The 26,825-nt window shown below is 37.3% G+C and overlaps 1 protein-coding gene and 1 pseudogene across 9 annotated transcripts in view; both read left to right on the top strand.

Annotated features, from left to right (window-relative positions):
- Positions 1-26,825, top strand: part of LOC112673404 (WD repeat containing planar cell polarity effector) — a 424,409-nt gene that overhangs the window by 369,418 nt on the left and 28,166 nt on the right. For all 9 annotated transcript variants that reach the window (XM_035721693.2, XM_035721691.2, XM_035721688.2 and 6 more), the window contains one exon: positions 11,567-11,646. In XM_035721693.2, the coding sequence (XP_035577586.1) occupies positions 11,567-11,646 (80 nt within the window). The remainder of the gene's footprint in view (positions 1-11,566; positions 11,647-26,825) is intronic.
- LOC112673472 (ADP-ribosylation factor-like protein 4A) lies at positions 20,833-21,639 on the top strand (annotated as a pseudogene).

Below are 26,825 nucleotides of genomic sequence, written 5' to 3'. Positions count from 1 at the left end.
TCTATAGTCATGCAGAAGAAGACTACAAACGTGCAAAAAGTAAACAGTAAAGGGAAACTATGTGGAAAGGATTCTATATCCCACTTAAAATGTTAAAAAAAAATTTTAGTAGACTAAGAAAAGTTAAGCTTGCCTAGAACAACCATTTAAGAGACTACACAAAAATAAAGAAAAACACAATAAATTAAAATAGAATACTAAAAGAAGTTAAAATATCCCAAAAGAAGCTACAAAAGAAAAAAACCGTGGAAGAAAAAAATGACAAAAAATAGATTTAAATCCAAACATTAATGTTAACACACAGAGTAATCAAAAGACCTTTTTCAGAATATATTTTAAAAAATCACAGTCTAATCAAAATAGTATGTATTAGCATAAAAGACACACAGAATGGAAAAAAATAGAAAGCCCAGAAATAAACCCTTATATGTGTGGTCAACTAATTTATAGTAAAAGGAGCCATGCAAATAATGGGGAAAGGACAAATCTTGTCAACAAATGATGGTGGAAAAACTAGACAATCACATGCAAAATGAAGCTAGTGTCCTATCTCATACTCCTTCCAAAAATTAACTCAAAATAGATTAAAGATTTGACTGTAAGACCTGAAACCATAAAATAGCTAGAAGAAAACAGGCAGTTAGCTCCTTGATACTGATCTTAGTAATGATTCTTTGGATCTGACACCAAAAGCAAAGACAACAAAAACAAAAATAAACAAGTGGGACTATAGCAAATTAAAAGGCTTCTTCACAACAAAAGGAAACCATCAACAAAATGAAAAGGCAACCTACTGAACTGGAGAAAATACTTGTAAATCATATATCTGATAAGGGGTTAATATCTAAAATAGATAAAGAATTCATACAACTCAATAGTAACAAAAAATAGGCACAGAGTCTAGAGATTTTTCCAATGACATACGAAAGGCCAACAGGTACATAAGAAGATGCTCAACATCATTTACCATCAGGGAAAAGCAAATCACAGCCACAGTGAGATATTACCTTACACCTGTCAAAATGACTAAAATAAAAAAGACAAGAAATAACAAGGGTTGGTGAAGATGTGAAGAGAAGGAAATCCTTATGCACTGCTGGTAGGAATGTAAACTGGTGCAGCTACTATGGAAAAGAGTATGGTGGTTCCTTGAAAAATTAAGAATTACTATATAATCTAGCAATTTCATTTCTTGGTATTTATTCAAAGAAAATGAAATCTCCAACTTGTTGGCCTTGTAAAAGGAGTTCAGAAGGGTTATTCCTCTTCATTTTCCTGGAATTATCTGAGAAGGATAGGTACTAACTCTTCTTTAAATATCTGATAGAGAAGGGAGGAAAGATGGCAGTGTAGGAGAAGGACCCTTATCTTAGAACACAACTAGGTAACTATCAAATCATTCTGAATGCTCAAGAAATCAATTTGACTGATAGAACAAACTGCACAACTAGGAGAAAAGAGGCCACATCGAGGAAGGTAGGAGGTGCAGAGATGTGGTTTGGGAGAGAAATGGATCACAATTGCTGTGGAGGGGAGGGAGCCCCGGTTGCAGAGAAAGGAGAGAGAGAGAGGAATGCACAAGGAGAACACCTCCCCAAAGCTAGGAAGACGCAAGGGGCTGATTTTCCTGAGTTTTTGCAACCAGTAGGGGTCAAAGACTGGTTCCAAAGGTTGGCAGGCTTGGCTGGGATACAGCCCTGAGGGCGCTGCCCTACTCCTATAGAAAAGGCAGGTGAGCAGCCCCTGGGACAGATAGCGTGATGTGAAAAATGCTTATACTGCACAGAGGAAATCATTTGCTCCTCTTGGAGCCCATCTGTGAAAGGTGGCATTCACAGACATGCCTCTCTCGGGACAAGAGTTATCAGGCACCATTTCCCTTCCTCACTGCTTGGCATAGTCACGGAACCACCTGCTGAGGGTAGCTCGCTGGGAACTGGCTGCCTAGCCTGCTTGCTCTTAGTTCCACACCCCTGTTCTCTGGCACGACTGCCCTTCTTGGTCAAATCTGCATCCATCCTAGTGCAGTGAGACCCTTCCCCAGAAGACCAGCACAGGCCCCCACCACACCACATCCCAGAAGTTTGGAATTTTAAGTCATCAGGCTTGGCCGGGATAGAGCCTGAAGTGCACTATGCTGCTCCTAGCAGGCAAGCAACCCAGACGGAAAACTGATCTGAAAAAACTGATCTGAAAAACACCTAGGATGTATAGGGAGAGACTGTTTGCTCTTCTGGGAGTGCTTTACTGAGACAGGCAACCATGGAGACCTCTCTCTGGAGACAAAGCAACTGGCTTACACCATTTCCTTCATCCACCCCCCAGTAAATTGCACAGTGCCACCACTGGCTACCTAACCTATTACATCAAGGCCTGCCCCATCCCCCCAAACTCTGCTGGTACTGCCCTTCTTGGAGGTATGTGACTTAGTCTCAGTGCAGTGGGCCCCTTTCCCAAAAGGCCAACAGAAACCCCTGCACACACCCAGTATGCTGAACAGAATTCTGCAAGGCTTCAGTTCTAGTGGAAGTAGCATCTGGTCTCACTTAACAAGCAGATCAGAGCACACCTGTTAAAACTTGCCATACACAGACTAAGGGCCAAATGCTGCCCACTGCAGGCAAGAAGAGCCTCTGCAGACCACAGGCCTAAAGGATAGAGGAGCCAAAACACAGCAGCAGAGAGCATGCAGCATACAGCAGAGACACTCTTTGAAGTGCCAGACCCTGGACACCATAAGACCTCTTCTTCATAAAGCCATTACTCTGAGGAACAGGAAACATAACAGGCTTTCCTAACACAAAGAAGAAGAGACTTAAACAAACTGCCAAGATGGAGGAATTCATCCCAAATGAAACAAGAAAAAGGCACAGTCAGAGATCTAACCAAACCAGATATAAGTAATATGCCTGATAAAGAATTTAAAGCAACAGGGATGCCTGGGTGGCTCCATGGTTAAGTGTCTGCCTTTGGCTCAGGGTGAGATCTTGGTCCTGGGATCAAGTCTCACATTGGGCTCCCTACAAGGAGCCTGCTTCTCCCTCTGCTGGAATTTCTGCCTCTCTCTGTGTATCTCTCATGAATAAATAAATAAAATCTTTAAAAGAAAAAGAATTTAGGGATCCCTGGGTGGCGCAGCGGTTTGGCGCCTGCCTTTGGCCCAGGGCGCGATCCTGGAGACCCGGGATCGAATCCCACGTCGGGCTCCCGGTGCATGGAGCCTGCTTCTCCCTCTGCCTGTGTCTCTGCCTCTCTTTCTCTCTCTCTGTGACTATCATGAATAAATAAAAAAAAAAAAAAAAAAAAAAGAAAAAGAATTTAAAGCAACAATTATAAGGATATCTCACTGAGCTTGAGAAAAATACTGAAGACTTCAAGGAGATCCTTACTACAGAGGGAAAATAATTTTTAAAAATAGAAATGAAAGATCCAATAATTGAAATTCAAATGTAATTGTACACCAGGATGTAATGAGCACCAGGATAGAAGAAGCAAAGACATAAGTAAGTGATACAGAAGATAGAATAATGGAAAAAGAGGAAGTAAAACAAACCAGAGAAGAATTATGGATCATGAGAATAGACTTGAGGAATTCACTGACTCTATCAAATATAATAGCAATTGTATTAAGAGTCTCAAAAGAAGAAGAGAGAGAAAAGGAGATGGAAAATATATCCGGGGAAATAAAACTGAACACTTCCCTAGCCTGGAGAAGGAAACAGACATCCAAATCCAGAAGGCACAGAGAACTCCCATCTAAATCAACAAATGTAAGCCAATACCAAGGCATGCTGTAATTAAAATTTCAAAATATACTGATAGAGAAAAACACCTAAAAGCAGAAAGAAAAAAGAAGTCCCTAACTTACAAGGGAAACCCACAGGCCTGGCTACAGATCTCTCCACAGAAATCTGGCAAGCCAGAGGGAGTGGCAGGATATATTCAATGTGCTGAATGGAAAAAATACACAGCCAAGAATACTTTATCTGGCAAGATGTCATTCAGAATACAAGGAGAGATAAAGAGTTTCCCAGACAAACAAAACCTAAAGGAATTCATGACCACTAAACCAGCCCCAAGAAAATTAAAGGGGACTCTGACTGGAAAGAAAGAACAAAAGCAACAAAATCTAGAAAGGAACAGAGAAAATCTCCAGAAACACTGACAAAACAAGTAATAAAATGGCACTAAACACATATGTATCAGGAAGCACTCTGAATGTAAATGGACTAAATGCTACAACCAAATGACACAGGTTATCAGAATAGATTAAAAAAAAAAAAAAAGACCCAACTATACGCTACCTACAAGAGACTCAGTTTAGACCTAAAGACACATGCAGACTGAAAGTGAGGTGATAGATAGAGGAATATTTATCATGTTAATGGAAGTCAAAAGAAAGCCAGGGAGCCATGCTTATATCAGACAAACTAGATTTTAAACTGAAGACTACAACAAGAGATGAAGAAGGGCACTATATCATAATGAAGGGGTCTATCCAACAAGAAGATCTAATAATTATAAATATTTTTGCCCTCAACCTGGGGGCACCCAAATACATAAAACATTAACAAACATAAAGAAACAATTTTATTAATAATAATACAGTAATAGCAGGGGACTTGAACGCTCCACTTACATCAATGGAAAGATCATCTAAGGAGAAAATCAATAAGGAAACAGTAGCTTTGAATGACACACTGACCGAGAGACACTTAACAGATATATTCAGAACATTTCATCCTAAAGTACAGAATATAAATTTTCTTTTAAATGCACATGGGGCATTATCCAGAAGAGATCACATAGTAGGTCACAAATCAGGCCTCAAAAAGTACAAAAAAACTGAAATCATATCATGCATATTTTCTGGCCACAATGCTATGAAACCAGAAGTCAACCACAAGAAAATATCTGGAAAGACCACAAATACATGGAGACTAAGCAACATGCTGCTAAACAATGAATGAGTCAACCGGGAAATCAAAGAAATTTTTAAAAATACATGGAAACAAATGAAAATGAAAACATGACAGTCCAAAACCTTTGGGATGCAGTAAAAGTAGCTAAAAGAGCAATACAGGCCTACCTCAAGAAGCAAGAAAAGTCTCCAATATACAACCTAACCTTACACACACTTAACGGAGCTAGTAAAGGAACAACAAATAATGTCTAAAGCCAGCAGAAGGGAACTGATAAAGATCAGAGCATAAATAAATGATAATAAAAAGAACAAAAAAAAAAGTAGAACAGATCAATGAAACCAGGAACCGGTTCTTTGTAAGAATTAACAAAACTGATAAGCCTCTAGCCAGACTTATCAAAAAGAAAAGAGAAAGGACCCAAGTAAGGAAAAATCACAAATGAGAGCAGAGATATAACAACCAACACCACAGTAATATAAACAATTATAAGAAAATATTATGAAAAACTATGTGTCAACAAATTGGACAACCTGAGAAAAATCAATCAATTTGTAGAAATATATAAACTACCAAAAGTGTCCCAATAAACAAAAGTCCAGAGCCAGATGGCTTCACAGGTGAATTCTACAAAACATTTAAAAGTTTCAAACTATTCGAAACTATTCCAAAAAATAGAAATGGAAATAAAACTTCCAAATTCATTTTACAAGGCCAGTATTACCTTCATTCCAAAACCAGACAAAGACCCCATTCAAAAGGAGAACTATAAGCAAAATTTCTCCACAAGGTACTAGCAGACTGAATCCAACAATACTTTAAAAGAATAATTCACCAGGATCAAGTGGGATTTCTTTTCTGGGTTGTAGAGGTGGTTCAATATCTGTAAATCAATCAACCTGCTACACCACATAAATAAAAGAACCATATGATCATTTCAAGAGACGCAGAAAAACTGTATGATAGAGTACAACATCCATTCATGATAAAATCTCTCAACAAAGCAGGGATAGAGGGTGCATACCTCAGCATAATAAACGCCATATACAAAAAGTACACAGCTAACATCATCTTCAATAGGGAAAAACAGCTTTATCTCTAAGGTCAGGAATAAGACAGGGATGTTCACTCTCACCACTGTTACTTAACATTTACTTGAAGCCTTAGCCTAAGCAATCAGATAACAAAAGAAATAAAAGGCATCCATATAAGGAAGGAAGAAGTCAATTTCCCCTATTTGTAGATGACACAATACTATATATATAGAAAACCCAAAAGACTCCACCCAAAACTGCTAGAACTGTTATATGAATTCCATAAATTTACAGGGTACAAAATCAATGTACAGAAATCAGTTGCATTTCTATACACCATACTGAAGCACCAGAAAGAGAAATCAAGGAATCAATCTCATTTACAACTGCACCAAAAATGGGAAGATACCTAGAAATAAACCTAACCAAAGATGTGGGGATGCCTGGGTGGCTTAATCGATTAAACAACTGCCTTCTGCTCAGGTCATGATCCCAGGATCCTGGGCTCAAACCCCATATCAGGCTCTCTGCTCAGCGGAGAGCCTGCTTCTTCCTCTCCCTCTGTCCCTCCTCATGTTCTCTATCTCTCAAATAAATAAATAAAATCTTGAGAAAAAAAGAGGTGAAAGATCTGTACTCTGAAAACTAGAGAACACTTATGAAAGAAATAGAAGAAGACACAAAGAAATGGGAAAACTTTCCATGTTCATGGATTGGAAGAACAAATATTGTTAAAATACTTTACTACCCAAAATAATCTACACATTTAATGTTATCCCTATCAAAATACCACCAGTAGTTTTCACAGAATTAGAACAAACTATCCTAACATTTGTATAGAACCACAATAGACCCCTGATAGCCAAAGCAATCTTGAAAAAGAAAACCAAAGCTGGCGGCATCACAATTCTGGACTTCCGGCTCTATTTCAAAGCTGTAGTCATCAAGACAGTATGGTGCTAGCAAAAAACAGATGCCTAGATCAATGGAATAGAATTTAAAAACTCAGAAACAAACCCACAATTATATGGTCAATTAATTGACAAAGGAGGAATGAATATACAATGGGAAAAAGACAGTCTCTTCAACAAATGGTGTTGGGAAAAGTGGACAGCTGCATGCAAAAGAAGGAAACTGAACCACTTTCTTACATCATACACAAAAAATAAACTCAAAATGAATGAAAGACCTAAATGTGAGCCAGGAGACCATTAAAATCCTGGAAGAGAACGCTGGCAGCAATCCGTTTGACTTCAGCTGTAGCACCTTCTTACTGCACACGTGTGTAGAGGCAAGGGAAACAAAAGCAGTGAACAACCGGGACCTTCATCAAGATAGGAAACTTCTGCACAGTGAAGGCAACAATCAGCAAAACTAAAAGGCAACCTACAGAATGAAAGAAGATCTTTGCAAATGACGTATCTGATTAGTTGGTTAGTTTCCAAAATCTATAAAGAACTTACCAAATTCAACATCCAAAAAACAAATAATCCAGTTTAAGAAATGGGCAGAAGACATGACTAGACATTTTTCCAAAGAAGACATAGAGATGGCTTAACCAGCACATCAAAATATGCTCAACATCGCTCATCACCAGGGAAATACAAATCAAAACTATAATGAGACACCACTTCACACCACTCAGAATGGCTAAAATTAACAACACAGGAAACAACAGGTGTTGGTGAGAATGGAGAGGAAATGGAATTCTCTTACACTATTGGCAGGAATGCAATCCACTGGTGCAACCACTGTGTAAAACAGTACAGAGGTTCCTCAAAATGTTAAAAATGGAACTATCCTATGACCTAGCAATTGCACTGCTCCATATTTACCCAAAGAATATAGAAATACAGATACAAAGGGACACATCTATCCTGCTGTTTATAGTAGCATTATCAACAATAGCCAAACTATGGAAAGAGCTCGAATGCCCATGGGCTGATGAATGAATAAAGAAAAGATGATTTATATATACAATAAAATATTACTTAGCCATCAAAAAGAATGAAATTCTGCCATTTGCAATGAAATAGATAGAGCTAGAGTATATTATGCTAAGCAAAGTCAGTCAGAGGAAGACAGACACTCTATGATTTCACTCATATGTGGCATTTTTAAAACAAAATGGAATAACTTCGGGGGGAGGAGAAAACAAACCAAGAAACAGATTTTTAACTATAGAAAACTGGAAGGTAGGTAGGTGACTGGATGGGTTAAATAAGTGATGGGCAGGCATTAAGGAGAGCACGGGTTGTGATGAGCACTGGATGTTGTACGTAAGTGATGAATCACTAAATTTTACACCTGAAACAAATATCCCACTGTATTTTAACTAGCTGGAATTTTAATTAAAATTTAGAAAAAAAAATGTTTGGTTGAATTTACCTGTGAAGCCATCTGTTCCTGGTCTTTGTCTTCAGGGAGTTCTAAATACTGCTTAAAGTAACCAAAGACCAAAATAAATGGAGACAGGCCCCATAGTTATGGACCAAAAGACTCAACATGGTATGCATGTCAGTTGTCTTCTGATTAATCTAAACATTTAATACAATTTTAATCAACATCTCAGAATGATTTTACGTAGATACAGAGAAGCTGATTCCAAAATTTATACAGAAGGATAGGAATTGGAATAGCAAACACAATTTTGAAGAAGGGAAATAATGTTGGAAAAATCATGCATGATATTAAGATGTTTTCTAAAGCAAGAATTAGCAAACATTTTCTGTGAAGGGTCATTTAGTAAATGTTTTAGGTTTTGAAAATCATAGAGTCCCTGTCATAGATAGCTATTACAGCAAAAAGCAGCCACTGACAATACGCAAATAGGTGTGGATGTATTTCAATAAAACTTTATCTACAAAAATAAAGTTTCTGTAAATTACCTTAATTAATCTCATGGACTGTGGTTTGTTATTCCCTACTCTACAACTATACTAATCAAGAAAGTGCAGTATTATAAAAAGGACACATAGATTAATGAAATAGAATAGACCATCCAGAAATAAATCTATGTATATATATGCCCCATTGATTTTTGACAAAAGTACAAAAGCCATTCAATGGAGAAAGAGTACTCTTCAACAAATGGTACTGGAACAACTGGACATCTTATGTGTAAAAGCAATGAGCCCCAAACTAAACCTCACACCTTATTCAATAATTAACTTAAAATGGATTCTACACCTAAATATAAAATGCAAAACTATAAAATTTTTAAAAGAAAGTATAGGAATAAATCTTCATTATCTGGGATTAGACTAAGAATTCTCAGATCTGACACTAAAAGCACAATCTTGATCATGCCCTGGGCCGAAGGCAGGAGTTAAACCGCTGAGCCACCCAGGGATCCCCCTAAAAAAATCTTAAAAAAAAACAAAAAAGCACATGAGAAAATATTCAATGTCATTAGCCATGAGGGAAATGCAAAATCAAAACCACAATGAACTACCTCTGCATACCTACTACATTGTCTATAATAACAAAAAAAAATACTTATAATACCAACCACTAGTTAGGATGCACAGGAACAAAACTCTCTATACCCTGCTGATGAGAATACCAAATGGTAGAGCCATCTTGGAAAAAATTCAGTAGCTTTCTACAAAATTAAACATATATTTACCATATGAGCCAGCAATCATATTCTTGCATATTTACACTAGAGAAATGAAACCTTATATCACACAAAAACCTCTACATGAATGGTTAGAGTCATTTTATTTATAGTCACCAAATCCTGGAAAAACAAATATCCTTCAAAAGATGAATAAACTGGTAGCATCTATACAGTGAAATACTCCTCAGCAATAAAAAGTAAACTATCGAATGTAACATCTTAGATGAATATCAAGAACATTACACTAAGTGACGGAATCCTGTCACAAGTTTTTACCTAGGATTATAGTTACATGACAGTCCTGAAGTCAAAACTGTAGTTATCAAGGAAAGACTAGTGGGGTTACTAATAGGGGAAAGTGTGACTGTTAAGTGAGAGAGTTTTTTTGGCATGCTGAGACTATTTTGTATTCTGATTGTGGTAGCAGAACAGAAATCTTTTTTTTAAAGATGTTTGTTTATTTTAGAGAGGGAAGGAGGAGAGGGGGAAAGAGAATCCTTAAGGGGACTCCCTGCTGAGCACAGAGCCTGACTAGGGGGGGCTCTATCCCAGAACCCTGAGATCATTCCCTGAGCTGAAATCAGAAGCAGACTGCTTAACCGAACTGAGCCACCCAGGCACCCCAGCAGTAACATATATCTATCTATACATCTGTTAAATTCATAGAATAGATATCTATTTTTTTAAAGATTTTTATTTTTACATCATCTCTATACCCAAAGTGAAGCTCAAACTCACAATCCTGAAATCAAGAGTCACATTCTCTTCCAACTGAGCTAGCCAGATGCCCCTAGAAACTATACCTTTAAATTTTTTTTTAATTTTTATTTATTTATGATAGTCACAGAGAGAGAGAGAGAGAGGCAGAGACATAGGCAGAGGGAGAAGCAGGCTCCATGCACCGGGAGCCTGATGTGGGATTCGATCCGGGGTCTCCAGGATCGCGCCCTGGGCCAAAGGCAGGCGCCAAACCGCTGCGCCACCCAGGGATCCCGAAACTATACCTTTAAAAGTTCATTTTAGGGAAGCCTGGGTGGCTCAGCGGTTTAGCGCTGCCTTCAGCCCAGAGCATGATCCTGGAGTCCCTGGATCGAGTCCCACGTCAGGCTCCCCACATGGAGCCTGCTTCTCCCTCGGCCTGTGTCTCTGCCTCTCTCTCTGTGTGTCTCTCATGAGTAAATAAATAAAATCTTTTTTAAAAAAAAGTTCATTTTAATGTATAATAATTTAAATAAAAAATTTAACAAAAAATGTATGAGAGCTATATAAAATTTTATAAGGCAATATTATCTCAGCTTTGTTTTTTTTTTTTTAATTTTTTTTTTTATTCATTTATGATAGTCACAGAGAGAGAGCGAGAGAGAGAGGCAGAGAGAGAAGCAGGCTCCATGCACTGGGAGCCTGATGTGGGATTCGATCCCGGATCTCCAGGATCGCGCCCTGGGCCAAAGGCAGGCGCCAAACCGCTGCGCCACCCAGGGATCCCTCAGCTTTGTTTTTAAAAATGCATAATAATAAGTATAGGAGCTAATTATCCAGGTGAGAACTCTGGATATTTGAATTATGTTAATGTTTTTTTCCTGCAGTTTTTAAATTTTTCTACAGTTATAGATTACTTTTAAAACTAGGAAAATAAAATTTATTTAATAGGAAATATTTTACCATACATATTAATAGTCTAAATCCCAGCAGTTTAAGAGACTCACTTTGTTCCTATTACTTCTTTTGAAAATCATATATGTAAAACATTTTATTTGTATCTTAAATTTGAATTTAATTGTTCAAAAATGTCCTATAAATTATTTGATGATGGGAAAAATTGAAAACAATTTTCATTGTTTGTAACATTATGGTATTTAAACGATTGTATTGTTGAAAGGTTCCAAGGAAATGTTTTTATTACATTTTTTAAAACTTCAGAAATTTGCAAGTATTCAATATTAACTCCATCCTTTCTTTTTAATCTCTTTTTTCAATTAAAAAAACAGACAAGTACTTGATGGAAGAAATGAACTTGAAAAAGACACTCGTGCTGAATCTTTGATGACTAAGACCTGCAATGAAGAAGGTAATGGTATCCAAATTACCCAAAATATTTAAAGCATAACAGAATAACAATGTTATAACTGGCAAGAGCTTCTAGTAAATGAATAAAAATAAGTCCTTGGGCATTGCTAGTTAGTGTGTTATAAGATGGTTCTTGGATAATATAATGTAAAATACCAAGCCCACTGATTTTAGCAAAGGCTCAATTTTAGTGATCATACAATAAATTTGGGGATCTTGCTAAAATGTTGATTCTCATTGAATAGGTCTGTAGCAGAGCCCATGATGCCCAATTTCTAACAAGCTCTCAATCATGTGTATGCTGCTGGATTGGAGATTATACTTTGAGAAGCCAGGCTTTGTAGGCCATAGAAAATTGGCATGATTCTTGCCTAATTTAGTAAGAAAGATATGAACATAGTAAGTTAGACTATAAGTGGTACCCCCAGAAAAGCATGAGGAGGTAAGAGAGCAATCACTTCCAGCCAAGATGTTCAGCTGAGCAGGTGGCCTTCACAGATAAGAATATCAACATGCAGAAGAAACTATATGAGAAATTACAGAAAAAGCACAAATAAAACATAGATGACTGTGTGTGAAGGAACAAAAATGGTTAATATTTGAATGTCCTCACTATGTCCCCTTTTCACTTTTCTCTAAGATGAATCTTAGCTTGGCCTATTTATTTTCTTACCTTGCTCTCTGAAAAATGGGTCACTGCTACTTACTTCTTTGAGACTTTGAAATGCAAAATTTGGAACAAAAAAAAGATACAAAGAAGGACAAGAGAGGCATGTGGAATTATGAGACTTTATATGAAGTTTTGTGGGGGTTTTTTTTCTGCAGAGCCCAGACCTATGCTTCCTTCAGCATCTGAGGGAAGTGGACAGGAGAAAAAAAGAACTGTTAAGAAGGATTGCATAGTTCCAGGCTTATAGCACTTACTTTACTGCTATTGTTTTATAAACTGAGGTCTACCAAGTGTATGTCACAAAGCCTATACAATATATGGTCCCAACTCCAAACCAAAGTACTATCATTTCAACTCTTCAGTTTTTCTCATCTAAAATCTCAAAATTTCAATGGAATGATTCCTATAAAGGATGAGCAGTTAAATAAATAATTTAAACCAACGCTTTGGCATTAGTAGTTTAAAGATAAATTATTTCCTGTAGAGAAAGAAAATGGCATTTTCCTATTTTGTTTTCCTTTGAATTTGAAAAGAAGTGTGAAGTGAATAGCATTCAACAAAGCCAGCAGCTAAGGGATGGCTAAACAAGACGGCAGAACAAGAGGTCTCCAGCCCTCATTCCCCTGCCAAAAAAACATGAATTTGGCAAACATCCACAAACAAAAGTGCCACTATGGGAGCTTCAAAATACAGGCAGGAAGTTGTAACACCACAGTAGAGCCCAAGACAGAGGACTCTTTGAGAAGGCATACCCCTGCCCCAGGACCTGACTACAGACCCAGGAGCAGCTCTATTACCCCATGTACATGTTCTAGCCCCACCCATCCATTGTCCTGGTACCAGCCCTGCCCCCCAATGGACTTGAGGCAAGGATGACACCTCCCTGTGACCCTAGCAACAAGCCCACTGACTGCTGATCCAACTGTAGACCTAGAAGCAACCCCATAACCAGCTCCAACTGCTCAAATGTGATCCTAGAGTCGGTCTTGTCCACCCCGGGACCTGGGAGGAGACATGCCAATCTGTGTCCCAAGTAACAGGCCTGCCAACTATGGACTCAGAAGTAGCCTACCCACCTGGGTAACCAACACAAACTATGCCTGCTGATGCCCCCAGTAATAAACCAGCCAACCACTGACCTAACTGTAGACCTGGAAGCAGCCCCGTGATCTGGCCCTAGTTCTGCTCAACTGTACCCCTGGAGGCAGGCTTGTTTCCTGGTGACCTTCAGGAGTAGGTCTCTACCTCCCAAAAACACTCTGTAAAGAATAGAAGAAGTTCTTGCTCTTTTTGTTGCACAGACATCAGTGCAAGGCTATAAAGTCACAAATAATCAGGCAAACATAACACCACCAAAGGAAACTAAAAAGTTCCAGTAACCAGTGCCAAAAATGGAGCTCCATGAACTGCCTGACAGAGAATTTTAAAAAAAATTATCCTTAAAAAGCTCAATGAAGGGGATCCCTGGGTGGCTAAGTGGTTTGGCGCCTGCCTTTGGCCCAAGGCATGATCCTGGGTCCTGGGATCGAGTCCTACATCGGGCTCCTTGCATGGAGCCTGCTTCTCCCTCTGCCTGTGTCCCTCCCTCTCTCTCACTCTCTCTCTCTCTCTCTCTCTCTCTGTGTCTCTCATGAATAAATTAGTAAAACCTTAAAAAATATATTTATAAATAAATAAATAAAAAGCTCAATGAAAATAAATAAAGAAATAAATAATTTAAAAAAATAAAAAGCTCAATGAGCTAAAAAGAGCACACAGATAACTAAAGAAAATCAGGAGAGCAATACATGAACAAAATAAACTCAGAAAAATAAATGAAAACAAAAACCTAAAAGTTAAAAGTAAAGAAATAAAAATTATTTTAAATAAGGAGAAGGGCCTCTGGGTGGCTCTGTTGGTTAAGCATCTGCCTTTGGTTCAGATCATAATCCCAGGGCCCTGGGACCAAGCTCCTCATCGGGCTCCCTGCTCAGTGGAGAGTCTACTTCTCCCTCTGCCCTTCTCCGCCATCTCCCTACTCATGCTATCAAAAAAAAAAAAAAAAAACAAAAAACAAACCAAAACAAAACAAAACAAAAACAAAAAAAACACTGAAAGAAAAAAATTGCCAAACAAGAATACTTTACCTGGCAAAACTGTACTTTAAGAATAAAAGAGTAAGAGTTAAGATGGCAGAGTAGTGGAGGACCCTATATTTGCCTTGTCCATCCAGCATAGCTAGATACATATCAAATCATTCTAAACACCCAGGAAATCAATCTGGGAACTGAGAGAAGAAACTGCCTAACTAGAGGGAGAAAAGAAGCCACAACTTGAAGACTAGAAGATGCAGAGGTGTGATATGGGGGAGAAAGGAATCACGAGAGCTGCAGAAGAGAGGGAGCCCTGATCAGAGAGAGAGGACAGAATGAATAGAGTGCAGAGCATTGAACAAGAAAAGCACTTTCCTAAAACCACTGATAGGGAAAATGAGAGTGGCTGATTTTTCCAAGTTTTTAGAAGTAGCAGAGCTCAGAGACTAAAGTTTTAGAAGTCTGCAACATCTCCAGGTAGAGCCTGGTGGGTATAGAGATGCTCCTGTGGAGGAGGGCAAAGGCTCAGGAGCAGACAGTGAACAGTGTGCTCTGAGGATCCCCTGGGTGGCAGTGGGAGACAGTTCTCCTTCTAGGAATGTATTTGGGAGAGGTGGCACTGCCTCTCTAGGGACAGAAGAGCCTGTGGACAATATTGAGCTGCCCCGTTCATTAGCATATGAGCCAAGACACCTGCTGAGGGCAGGTCACCTGGGCTTTGGCTTCTTGCTGCACCTTACCATAAACTCCAAGCCTCCTGCACCTTTGTGTGACTGCTCTTATGGGACAAACTAGCACCAGCCACAGCTTGGCCAGACCCTCCTCCGAGGATCAGTGTGAGTCTGTAAGGCACTAAAATTTGGAGTTTTGAAACACAGACAGTGTACATGAGATAAAACCCAGGAGCACCGCATGACTGGGTGGGCAGACAACTCAGACACAGATAGGTTGAAGGCAGTGATCTGAGGGATGCCTGGGACACCTCACGAGAAGAGATTGTCTGCTCTTCTGTGAGGGTTTCCTGAGCAGCGGTGGGTATACATTCTACTCTCTGAGGACCAGAGAGCCCACTGATGCCATTCTTCCCCTTCCTCTGCCATCAGCACAGAGGGACTTCAGAGCAGCACAGCACCCCACAGTGGAGGCTTGAGCCACTTATACCAAGCCCTACCCCTCTGCACTCTGCAAGTCTTCTGAACTAGGGCAAGTGTGCCTGAGAGTCAGAAGAGTAGTGGGCCTCTCCCCCAAAAGACCAGCACAAACCTCCTGCATACATCCAGTCTACTCACCACAGAGTGCTGCAGAGCTTCAGCTCTAGGAGAAATAGGATCTAGCCTCTTTTAACAAGTAGACCTAAACTAATGAAAATACTAACCACTGCAGGCAAAGAGAAACTCTGCAGAGAACTGACCTAAGGTAAAAAGTAACCAAAACACAATAGCAGAATGCACACAGCATACACCAGAAACACTTCCTGAAGCTCCAGGACCTGGACATTATAGGACCTCTTAATATAGCCATTACTCTCAGGAGCGGGAAACATAACAGGCTTTCATAACACAGAAGACAGAGACCTACACAAAATCCCAAGAGGGAGGAATTCACCCCAAAAAGAAAGAACAAGAAGAGATAATGGTCAGGGATCTTAATCAAAATGTGTATAATATGCAACAATCAGAAGGATACTAACTGAGCTTCAGAAAAGTATAGAAAACACAAGAGTCCCTTAGTGCAGAGATAAAAGACCTAAAATCTAGTCAGGCCAAAATAATAATTAAAAATGCTATAACCAAGACGCAAAATGGACTGGATGTAATGACCACAAAGATGGAAAAAAACAGAAGAATGAGTAAGTGATATAGAAGATAAAATTTTGGAAAATAACAAAGCTGAAAAGAAGGAAAGAAAACTACTTCATCATGAATGTAGACTTATGGCATCAATGACTCTGTAAAGTGTAATAACATTCATACCATAGGAATCCCAAAAGAAGAAGAGAGGGAAAAGGGGACAGAAGGTTTATTTGAACAAAACCTCCCTAACCTGGAGATGGAAACAGATATCCAAATCCAGGAGGCAAAGAGAACTCTTATCAAAATCAACAAAAGCAGACCAACACCAAGACATATTGTAGCAAAATTTGCAAAATACAGAGATAAGGAAAGAATCCTGAAAGCAGTAAAGGAAAAGAAAACTCTAACCTACAATGGAAGACAAATAAGGTTAGCAGCAGATCTCTCCATAGAAAGTTGGCAGGCCAGAAGAGAGTGGCATGAAATGTTCAATGTTCTGAATGCAAAAAATACTCAACCAAGAATAATTTATCCATCAAGGGTGTCATTCAGAATATGAGGAGAGATACAGAGTTTCCCAGACAAATAAACTTAAAGCAGTTTGTGACCACTAAACCAGCCCTACAAGAAATATTTAAGGAGATTCTCTGACTGGAAAGAAAGAACAAAAGCAACAAAATCTAGAAAGGAACAGAGAAAATCTCCAGAAATGCTGAGAAAACAAGTAATAAAATGGCACTAAACACATATGTATCAGGAAGCATGTAAATGGAGTAAATGCTACAACCAAATGGCACAGGTTATCAGAATAGATTAAAAAAAAAAAAAGACCCAATTATACGCTACCTACAAGAGACTCAGTTTAGACCTAAAGACACATGCAGATTGAAAGTGAGGTGACAAAGAAATATTTATCATGTTAATGGAGATCAAAAGAAAGCCAGGGTAGCCATACTTATATCAGACAAACTACATTTTAAACTGAAGACTGCAACAAGAGATGAAGAAGGACCACCTTATCATAATGGAGTGGTCTATCCAACAAGAAGATCTAATAATTATAAATATTTATCGCCCAACTTGGGAGTACCCAAATATATAAAACAATAACAAACATAAAGAAACAATTGTATTAATAATAATACAGTAATAGCAGGGGACTTGAACGCTCCACTTACATCAATGGAAAGATAATCTAAGCAGAAAATCAATAAGGAAACAGTAGCTTTGAATGACACACTGACCCAGAGACACTTAACTGATATATTCAGAACATTTCATCCTAAAGTACAGAATACAAATGCTTTTCAAATGAACATGGGATTATCCAGAATAGATCACATACTGGATCACCAGCCAGGCCTCAACAAGTAAAAAAAAGATCAAGATCATACCATGCATATTTTCTGACCACAATGCTATGAAACCAGAAGTCAATCACAAGAAAATATTTGGAAAGACCACAAATATATGAAGGATAAAGAACATTCTAAAAAGAATGAATGGGTTAAACAGGAAATTAAGAAACACAAAAATACATAGGAGCAAATGAAAATGAAATCACAACAGTCCAAAACCTTTGGGATGCAGCAAAAGTAGCCATAAGAGGGAAGTACATAGCAATACAGGCCTACCTCAAGAAGCAAGAAAAGTCTCCAGTATACAACCTAACCTTACACCTAACGGAGCTAGTAAAGGAACAGCAAATAATGCCTAAAGCCACCAGAAGGGAACTAATAAAGATAAGAGCATAAGTAAATGATAAAAAGAACAACAACAACAAAAAAGGTAGAACAGATCAATGAAACCAGGAACTGGTTCTTTGATAGAATTAACAAAACTGATAAGCACCTAGCCAGACTTATCAAAAAGAAAAGAGAAAGGACCCAAGTAAGTAAAATCCCAAAGAGAGCAGAGATATAACAACCAACACCAAGGAAACACAGTCAGAAGAGAATATTATGAAAACTGTATGTTGACAAATTGGACAACCTGGAAGAAATCAATCAATTCCTAAAAATATATAAACTACCAAAACTAAAACAGGAACAAACAGACAGCCTGAGTAGACCAATAACCAGCAAAGAAATTGAATTAATAATCAAAAGTCTCCCAGGAAACAAAAGTCCAGGGCCAGATGGCTTTGCAGGTGAATTCTACCACTTAAAAAAGTGTTAATTCCTGTTCTTCTCAAACTTTTCCAAAAAATAGAAATAGAAAAAAAACTTCCAAATTCAACTGTAAAGGCCAGAATTACTTTGATTCCAAAACCAGACAAAAATCTCATTAAAAAGGAGAACTATAGGCCAATATCCTTGATGAACACGGATGCAAAACTTCTCAACAAGGTACTAGCAAATCGAACCCAACAATATTTTAAAAGAATAATTCACTAGGATCAAGTGGGATTTTTTTTCTTTGGCTGCAGAGGTGGTTCAATATTAACAAATCAATTAACCTGATATATCACATTAATAAAAGAAAAGATATGAACCATATGATCCTCTCAATAGATGTAGAAAAAGCATTTGATAAAGTATAGCATCATTCATGATAAAATCTCTCAACAAAGTAGGGATAAAGGGAATATACCTCAACATCATAAAGGCCACACATGAAAGACCCACAGCTAACATCATCTTCAATAGGGAAAAACTGAGAGCTCTATCTCTAAGGTAAGGAATAAGACTGGGATGTCCAATTAAAACACATTTTACCCATCATGTTAGCAAAGATGTGGATTGTTAGGTATCCAAAGAAATAGCATTTTTTTGGCCTCGTAAATTAATATAACCTTTTTAGAGTTTAAGTTAGCAATATCAATTAAAATTCACAATATTCTGGGTTTGGACCCAGGGCTTCCACCTCTAGAAATTAATCCTAAATAAAGAGATGGACCCAAGGCACCTTGGTGGCTCAGTGGTTGAACATCTGCCTTCGGCCCAGGGCATGATCCTGGAGTCCTGGGATCAAGTCCCTACATGGAGCCTGCTTCTCCCTCTGCCTATGTCTCTGCCTCTCTCTCTGTGTCTCTCATGAATGAATAAATAAAATCTTAAAAAAAAAAAAAAGACTGGGATGTCCACACTCACCACTGTTATTTAACATAGTACTGGAAGTCCTAGCCTCAGCAGTCAGACAGCAAAAAGAAATAAAAGGTATCCAAATCAGCAAGGAAGAAGTCAGTCTTTCACTTTCACAGACAACATGACATAAGAGCATGAGAAGAAGAGAGGCAGAGAGAAAAGCAGACTCCCCGCTGAGTAGGGAGCCCGATTTGGGGCTTGGTCCCAGGACCCTAAGCTGAGCTCAAGTGCTGAGCTGAAGGCAGCACTTAACCAACTGAGCCACCCAGGCATCCCATGACATGACATTTTACATAGAAAAGCCAAAAACTCCACCAAAAAAATTATCAGAAATGCAGCAAAGTCACAGGACACAAAATCAACCTGAAGAAATCCATTGCATTTCTATATACCATAATGAAACAAGAGAAAGAGAAATCAAGGAATTGACCCCATTTACAACTGCACCAAAAACCAGAAGACATCTAGGAATAAATCTAACCAAAGAGGTAAAAGATCTGTACTCTGAAAACTAGAGAACACTTATGAAAGAAATAGAAGAAGACACAAAGAAATGGGAAAACTTTCCATGTTCATGGATTGGAAGAACAAATATTGTTAAAATGTACTACCCAAAATAATCTATACATTTTATGTGATCCCTAGCAGTTTTCACAGAATTAGAACTAATCATCCTAACATTTGTATAGAATCACAATAGACTCCTGATAGCCAAAGCAATCTTGAAAAAGAAAACCAAAGCTGGCGGCATCACAATTCTGGACTTCCAGCTCTATTACAAAGCTGTAGTCATCAAGACAGTATGGTGCTAGCAAAAAACAGATGCCTAGATCAATAAATGCCTAGAATTTAAAAACTCAGAAACAAACCCACAATTATATGGTCAATTAATTGACAAAGGAGGAATGAATATACAATGGGAAAAAGACAGTCTCTTCAACAAATGGTGTTGGGAAAAGTGGACAGCTGCATGCAAAAGAAGGAAACTGAACCACTTTCTTACATCATACACAAAAAATAAACTCAAAATGAATGAAAGACCTAAATGTGAGCCAGGAGACCATTAAAATCCTGGAAGAGAACCCTGGCAGCAATCCGTTTGACTTCAGCTGTAGCACCTTCTTACTGCACACATGTGTAGAGGCAAGGGAAACAAAAGCAGTGAACAACCGGGACCTTCATCAAGATAAGAAACTTCTGCACAGTGAAGGCAACAATCAGCAAAACTAAAAGGCAACCTACAGAATGAAAGAAGATCTTTGCAAATGACGTATCTGATTAGTTGGTTAGTTTCCAAAATCTATAAAGAACTTACCAAACTCAACATCCAAAAAACAAATAATCCAGTAAAGAAATGGGCAGAAGAGAGCTGCATGGAGAGCTAAACTGAGTGGACATGAGGTGCATCTACCCACAAAACCCCGTGTAAAAAATGCCTACCAAATGCTTTCTCATTTGGACCCAGACTCCAATTTCGGAGTCTGGCAGCTGGATCCCCTAGGAAGAGAGGTTTTAAAACAGTAAGAAGAAAACATTTCAATTTGGAACACTTACTTGCACCTGGAAATGGGGAATGGACTGTCAGACCAGACTTCTATCTTATCCAGCCTGCCTTCATTTCAGTCCTCTCACATTGTTATTTGGGGTTTGGACTGTGGTAGAATGACAACTCTATTATATAGGCTGCAGTTCAATGAATTTGTAAATGCTGTACCTACCAAAGGATTTAACACTGAAAAAATTAAGGCAACCTTGGGAAATTCTAAAACAGTCACTTTTCACTTCTGGGATGTAGGTGGCCAGAAGAAATTAAGGCCACTGTGGAAGTCATATACCAGATGCACAGATGGCATTGTGTTTGTTGTGGACTCTGTTGATGTTGAAAAAATGGAAGAAGCCAAAACTGAACTTCATAAAGAGTAACCAGGATATCAGAAAATCAGGAAGTCCCTGTACTTATCATTGCTAACCAACAGGACCTGAGGAATTCACTGTCTCTGTCTCAACAAATTGAGAAATTGTTAGCAATGGGTGAACTGAGCTCATCAACTCCCTGGCATTTACAGCCCACCTGCTAAATCATAGAAGATGGACTAAAGGAAGGACTTGAGAAACTACATGATACGATGATTAAAAGAAGAAAAATGTTGCGGCAACAGAAAAAGAAAAGATGAATGGTGATCCTTTTTATATCTGTGTGGAGTAGGTTTTCTCTGGTCTGATGTTGACAAATGGAAGAGTGTCTACAGCCTGGTTTGTCTGCCTGCCCTCCTGGATGCTGATAAAGCTTTGTTTTGTTGGACAATCCAATGCCCAGCTCTTTTGCCTTGTGGAAGATGAGTAAATGGAGTGCTTCTTAAAATGGTCTCTTCTCCTTACCCCACAAGGCTTTTAGTACTACCATTCTGGGAAGCCAAGTGTGGATAGTTTACTGACCATAAAACAGTTGTGGAAATTTGACCTGAAGTTAGTGAAATAAAACTTTGAAGAGTGTCTGCCTAGTATTTTGTCCTTACATCTTGTGGGGGGAAGCCTTTACAAGGAAATAGCATATAAGGCATTGTATGTTAAGATAAAATGCTAATGAATGGAAATGTTAAGATAGATTAATATATATATACAGTTATATCGATCACTTTAGTCCAACCAGTAAGGGATACAGAAGAAGTGTTTGCTTTTTTAAGTTTTGGCCAAATGAATTTTGACATTTTTCTGGAATCAAATGATGTGATGCTATATCTTAATTCTAGACAATGTTTAAGTTGGTCTAACTTAAAATAATAAAAATAAGATATTGAGGGCCAAAAAGAAATGTAAATGGGCAGAAGACATGACTAGACATTTTTCCAAAGAAGACATAGAGATGGCTTAACTAGTACATCAAAATATGCTCAACATCACTCATCACCAGGGAAATACAAATCAAAACTATAATGAGATACCACTTCACACCAGAATGGCTAAAATTAACAACACAGGAAACAACAGGTGTTGGTAAGGATGCACAGAAAGGGGAACCCTCTTACACTGTTGGCAGGAATGCAAACTAGTGCAGCCACTTTGGAAAACAGTATACAGGTTCTTCAAAAAGTTAAAAATGGAACTACGCTATGACCTAGCAATTGCACTGTGAGGTACTGACCCAAAGGATACAAAAATACATATTTGAAGGGGGGCACATCCATCCCAATATATATAGCAGTATTATTAACAATAGCCAATGTATGGAAGGAGCCCAAATGTCCCTCAACTTATGAATGGATAAAGATGAGGTGGTGTGTACACACACACACACACACACACACACTGGAATATTACTCAGCCATTCAAAAAGAAAGAAAGAAATCTTTCCATTTGCATGATGTGGATGGAGCTAGAATGTAAAATAAGTCAGTCAGAGAATGACAAATGCCATATGATTTCACTCATATGTGGAATTTAAGAAATGAAACAAATAAACATAGAGGGGAAAAAAAAAAGAGGCAACCCAGAAAATAGACTCGTAACAATAGAGAACAAACTGAGGGTTGCTGGAGGGGAAGTGGGCAGGGGAATGAATTAAATGGGTGATGGGTATTAAGGAGGGTACTTATGAAGAGCACTGAGTGTTACGTCTAAGTGATGAATCACAAATTCTACTCCTGAAACTAATATTACACTATACGTTAACGGACTAGAATTTAAATAAAAACTAAAAAACAAAACTTTAAAAAAAAGAATAAAAGAGAGTTTTCCAGATAAACATAATCTGAGGAAGTATATTACACCAGTTCTGCCTTACAATAAGTACTAAAGAGAGTTCACCAAAAAAGCTAAACAGTTACATGAAAGCATATGAAAGTACAACTGTTACTGTTAAAGGAAATACTGTAATGGTGGCATGTAAAGAACTTTTAACACTAGTACACAAAATTAAGACAAATGTAATAAGTATAACTATAACCACTAAAATGAAACACAAAACAGAAGTAAAATCTGAAATCAACTAAAAGTTTGTGTTAGAAGGAAAGTGTACACATTCTGTACATAACTGAAATTAAGTTTTTATTAGCTTAAAACAGACTGCCTTAACTAGAAAATGTTTAATGTGGTAACTACAAAAAGCAAAAGATATGATAGCTGCATCAAAGATAAAGAGAAAAGAATCAAAGAATACTATTACCACTATTGCTACTATAAATTCAAGTAAAGGCTAGTGAAGAAGAACATGATCAGTACAAAACAGACAAAAACAGTTAATGAAATGGCAATAGTAAGTCCTTTGCTATCACAGTAATTACTTTAAATGTAAATGGGATAAACTCCTCAATCAAAAGAGACAGTAGCTGAATGAATACAAAAACAAGACTTAAATATATGCTGTCTACAGGAGACTCACTTTATTTTTTTAACTTATTTAAGAAATTTCTACACCTAATGTGGGGTTCGAGCTCATGACCAACAGTCACAAGCTCCTGCAACTGAGCCAGCCAGGCACTCTGAGACTCACTTTAGATTTAAGGACACACACAGCCTAAAAGTGAAAGGGTGGAGAAAGATATTCCATGCAAATGGTAGCCAAAAAAGAGCAGGAGTCATTATAGTGGACAAAATAGACTTTAACTCAGAAACTATCAGGAGACAAATTAAGAATTCTTTTTTGGTGATGAGCACTGGGTGTTATATGCAACTGATGCATTTAAGTTGTGAAAACTGAAACTGAAACTAATGATGTTGGCTAATTGAATTTAAATAAAATTTTTAAAAAAGAATTTTTTTGAAAAGATAAAATCAACATTACATAATGATGAAAGGGTCAATTTACCCAGAAGATGTAAGAATTACAAATAAAAACCCAACATCAAATATAAACCTATCAGTATATATTAAACAAACAGTATATGTTAACCAAACATTTATAGATCTGAAGAGAGAAACAAACAACACAATAGTAGTATACTTTAATACCCACATCTTTATAATGGATAGATCATCCATAGACAAAAAAATTCAGTAAAAAAAAGAAAATGTTAGAACTGAATGACCCTATACACCAAGTGGACACTAAAGACATACAGAACATTCCTAAAACAGAATATTCATTCTTCTCAAGGACACTTGGAACATTCTCCAGGATAGATCATTTGCTAGGTCACAACCAAGTCTTAACAAATTTTAAAAGGCTGGAATCATTTGAAATATCTTTTCTGACCATAATGGAATGAAATTAAAAATGAATAATAAAACAAAAACGAGAAAATTCAGAAATACTTCAAATTTTAAAAACATAAACATCTATTGGGTCAAATAAGAAATCAAAAGGGAAATAAGAAAATACCTCTAAACAAACAAAAATGAACACACACATACCAAAACTTATGGGAGGCAGCAAAAACAGTACTGACAGGAAAGTTTATAGCCATAATCTTTTTATTTTTAAAAAATCTCAAACAATATAACTTCATACCTCAAGGCACTAGAAAAGAAGAAGCCAATCACAAAGTTGGCAAAATGAAGAAATAATAAAGATTAAAGCATAAATAAAAAATAGGAAGACAATTTTCAAAAATCAATGAAATTAAGAATTGTTTTTTTGGAAAAGATAAAGTCACCAAACCATACTACCTACCAAGAATGAATCAAGAAGAAACAGAAATCCTGAACAGACCAATAACAAAGAAGGAAACTGAAGGAGTAATTATAAACCGTCCAAAACAAAAAAAGCCCAGGATCAGACACCAATCTCCCCAAACTCTTCTAAAAAAAATCAAAGAAGAGCAATTACTTACATTTATTCTAGGAGACCAACGTCACTCTGATACCAATGCCAAAGACATCAGAAAAAAAAAGAAAACTACAGGTCAATATTTCTGACAAACATAGATTCAAAAATTCACAACAAAATACTAGCAAACTCAGTTCAACAGCATGTTAAAAGAACCATACATTGATCAGTGTGATTTATCCCTGACACACAAGGATGGTTCAACATACAAATGTCAATAAATGTGATATACACAGTAACATAACAAAGAATAAATTTCACATGATCATCTCAATATACACAGAAAAAGCATTTCACAAAATATAAGACCTTCTAATGATAAAGAAAAAAAACTCTCAACAAATACAGTATCAGAACACACTTCAACATGGTAAAGGCCATTTACAAAAAGGCCACAGTGAATATCATACTCAACAGTGAAAAGCTGAAAGCATCCCATTTAACTTCTGAAACAACGACGTTTACTCTCCCCTCTCCAATTCAACACAGTACAGAAAGTATGAGGCAGAACAATTTTTTTAAAAAGTAGAAAACTTTGAAGCCTCCATAAGAAGCACTGTTATGAACCAATACATAAATTCAGTAAAGATACAGGATATAAAATCAACATACAAAAATCAAAAGGAAATTTTAAAAAACAGTTCCATTTACAATAATATCAAAAAAGAATGAAATACTTACATATAAATTTAATCAGGGAGGTAAAATACACTGAAAATTACAAAGCATTGATGAGAGAAATTTAAAAAGAAACAAATTAAAAAAAAAAAAACAAATAAGTGAAAGGACACCTCATGTTCATGGACTACAAGACTCAGTATTGTTAAAAAGTCCCTACTTCCTAAAGCAGTTTGTATATTCAACACAATCTCTATCAAAATCCCAGTGGCAGGGTGCCTGGGTGGTTCAGTCAGTTAAGCATCTAACTTCAGCTCAAGTCATGATCTTGGGATCCTAGGATGGAGCCCCAAGTCAAGCTCCCCACTCAGTGGGGGAATCTGCTTTTCCCTCTCCCGCAGCCCTGCGCTTGCTTGTGCTCTATTTATCTCATTCTCAAATATATAAAATCTTTTTTTTTTAATCCCAATGGCATTTTTTATAGAAATAGAAAATTCTAAAATTTATTTGGAACTAAAGAAGACCCCAAATAGCCAAAGAAATTTTGATCAAGAAGAATAAAGCTGGAGGTATCGCACTGCCCAATTTCAAAACATATTACAAAGTTATAATCAAAACAGGATGGTACTGGCATGACAACAAATATAAACTAATGAAACAGAATAGAGAGCTAAGTCCATGCATCTAAGGATCAATTGGACATCATCAAGGATGCCATGAATATGCATGGGGAAAAGACAGTCTCATCCATAAAGGCTGGTGGAAAAATTAGAAATTTACAAGTAAACAGATGAAACTGGACCTTGTCTCTCTCTGTATTTAAAAAAATCAACTCAAAATGGATTAAAGACCTAAACTTGAAGACTGAAACAATGAAGTCTTAAAAGAAAATCTAGGGGAAAAGCTACCAGACATTGGTCTAGACAATTATTTATTGGATAGCACAACAAAAGCACAGGCAACAAAAGCAAAATATAGACAAATGGGATTAGATCAAACTAAAAGGCTTCTTCACAGCAAAAGAAATCCTCAACAAAATAAAAAGGCAACCTACAAAATGGAAGAAAATATTTGCATACCAAGTATCAGATAAGGGGTTAATACCCAAAATGTATAAATAACTACAACTCAGTGTATACAATGGAATGTCATTCAACCTTGAAAAAGGAAATCTTGC

Source organism: Canis lupus, chromosome 10 (genome assembly GCF_003254725.2).
Source record: "Canis lupus dingo isolate Sandy chromosome 10, ASM325472v2, whole genome shotgun sequence".
Classification (NCBI taxonomy): domain Eukaryota; kingdom Metazoa; phylum Chordata; class Mammalia; order Carnivora; family Canidae; genus Canis; species Canis lupus.
Note: the sequence above shows the minus strand (reverse complement) of the source record. Positions and strands in the feature narration are given on the sequence as shown.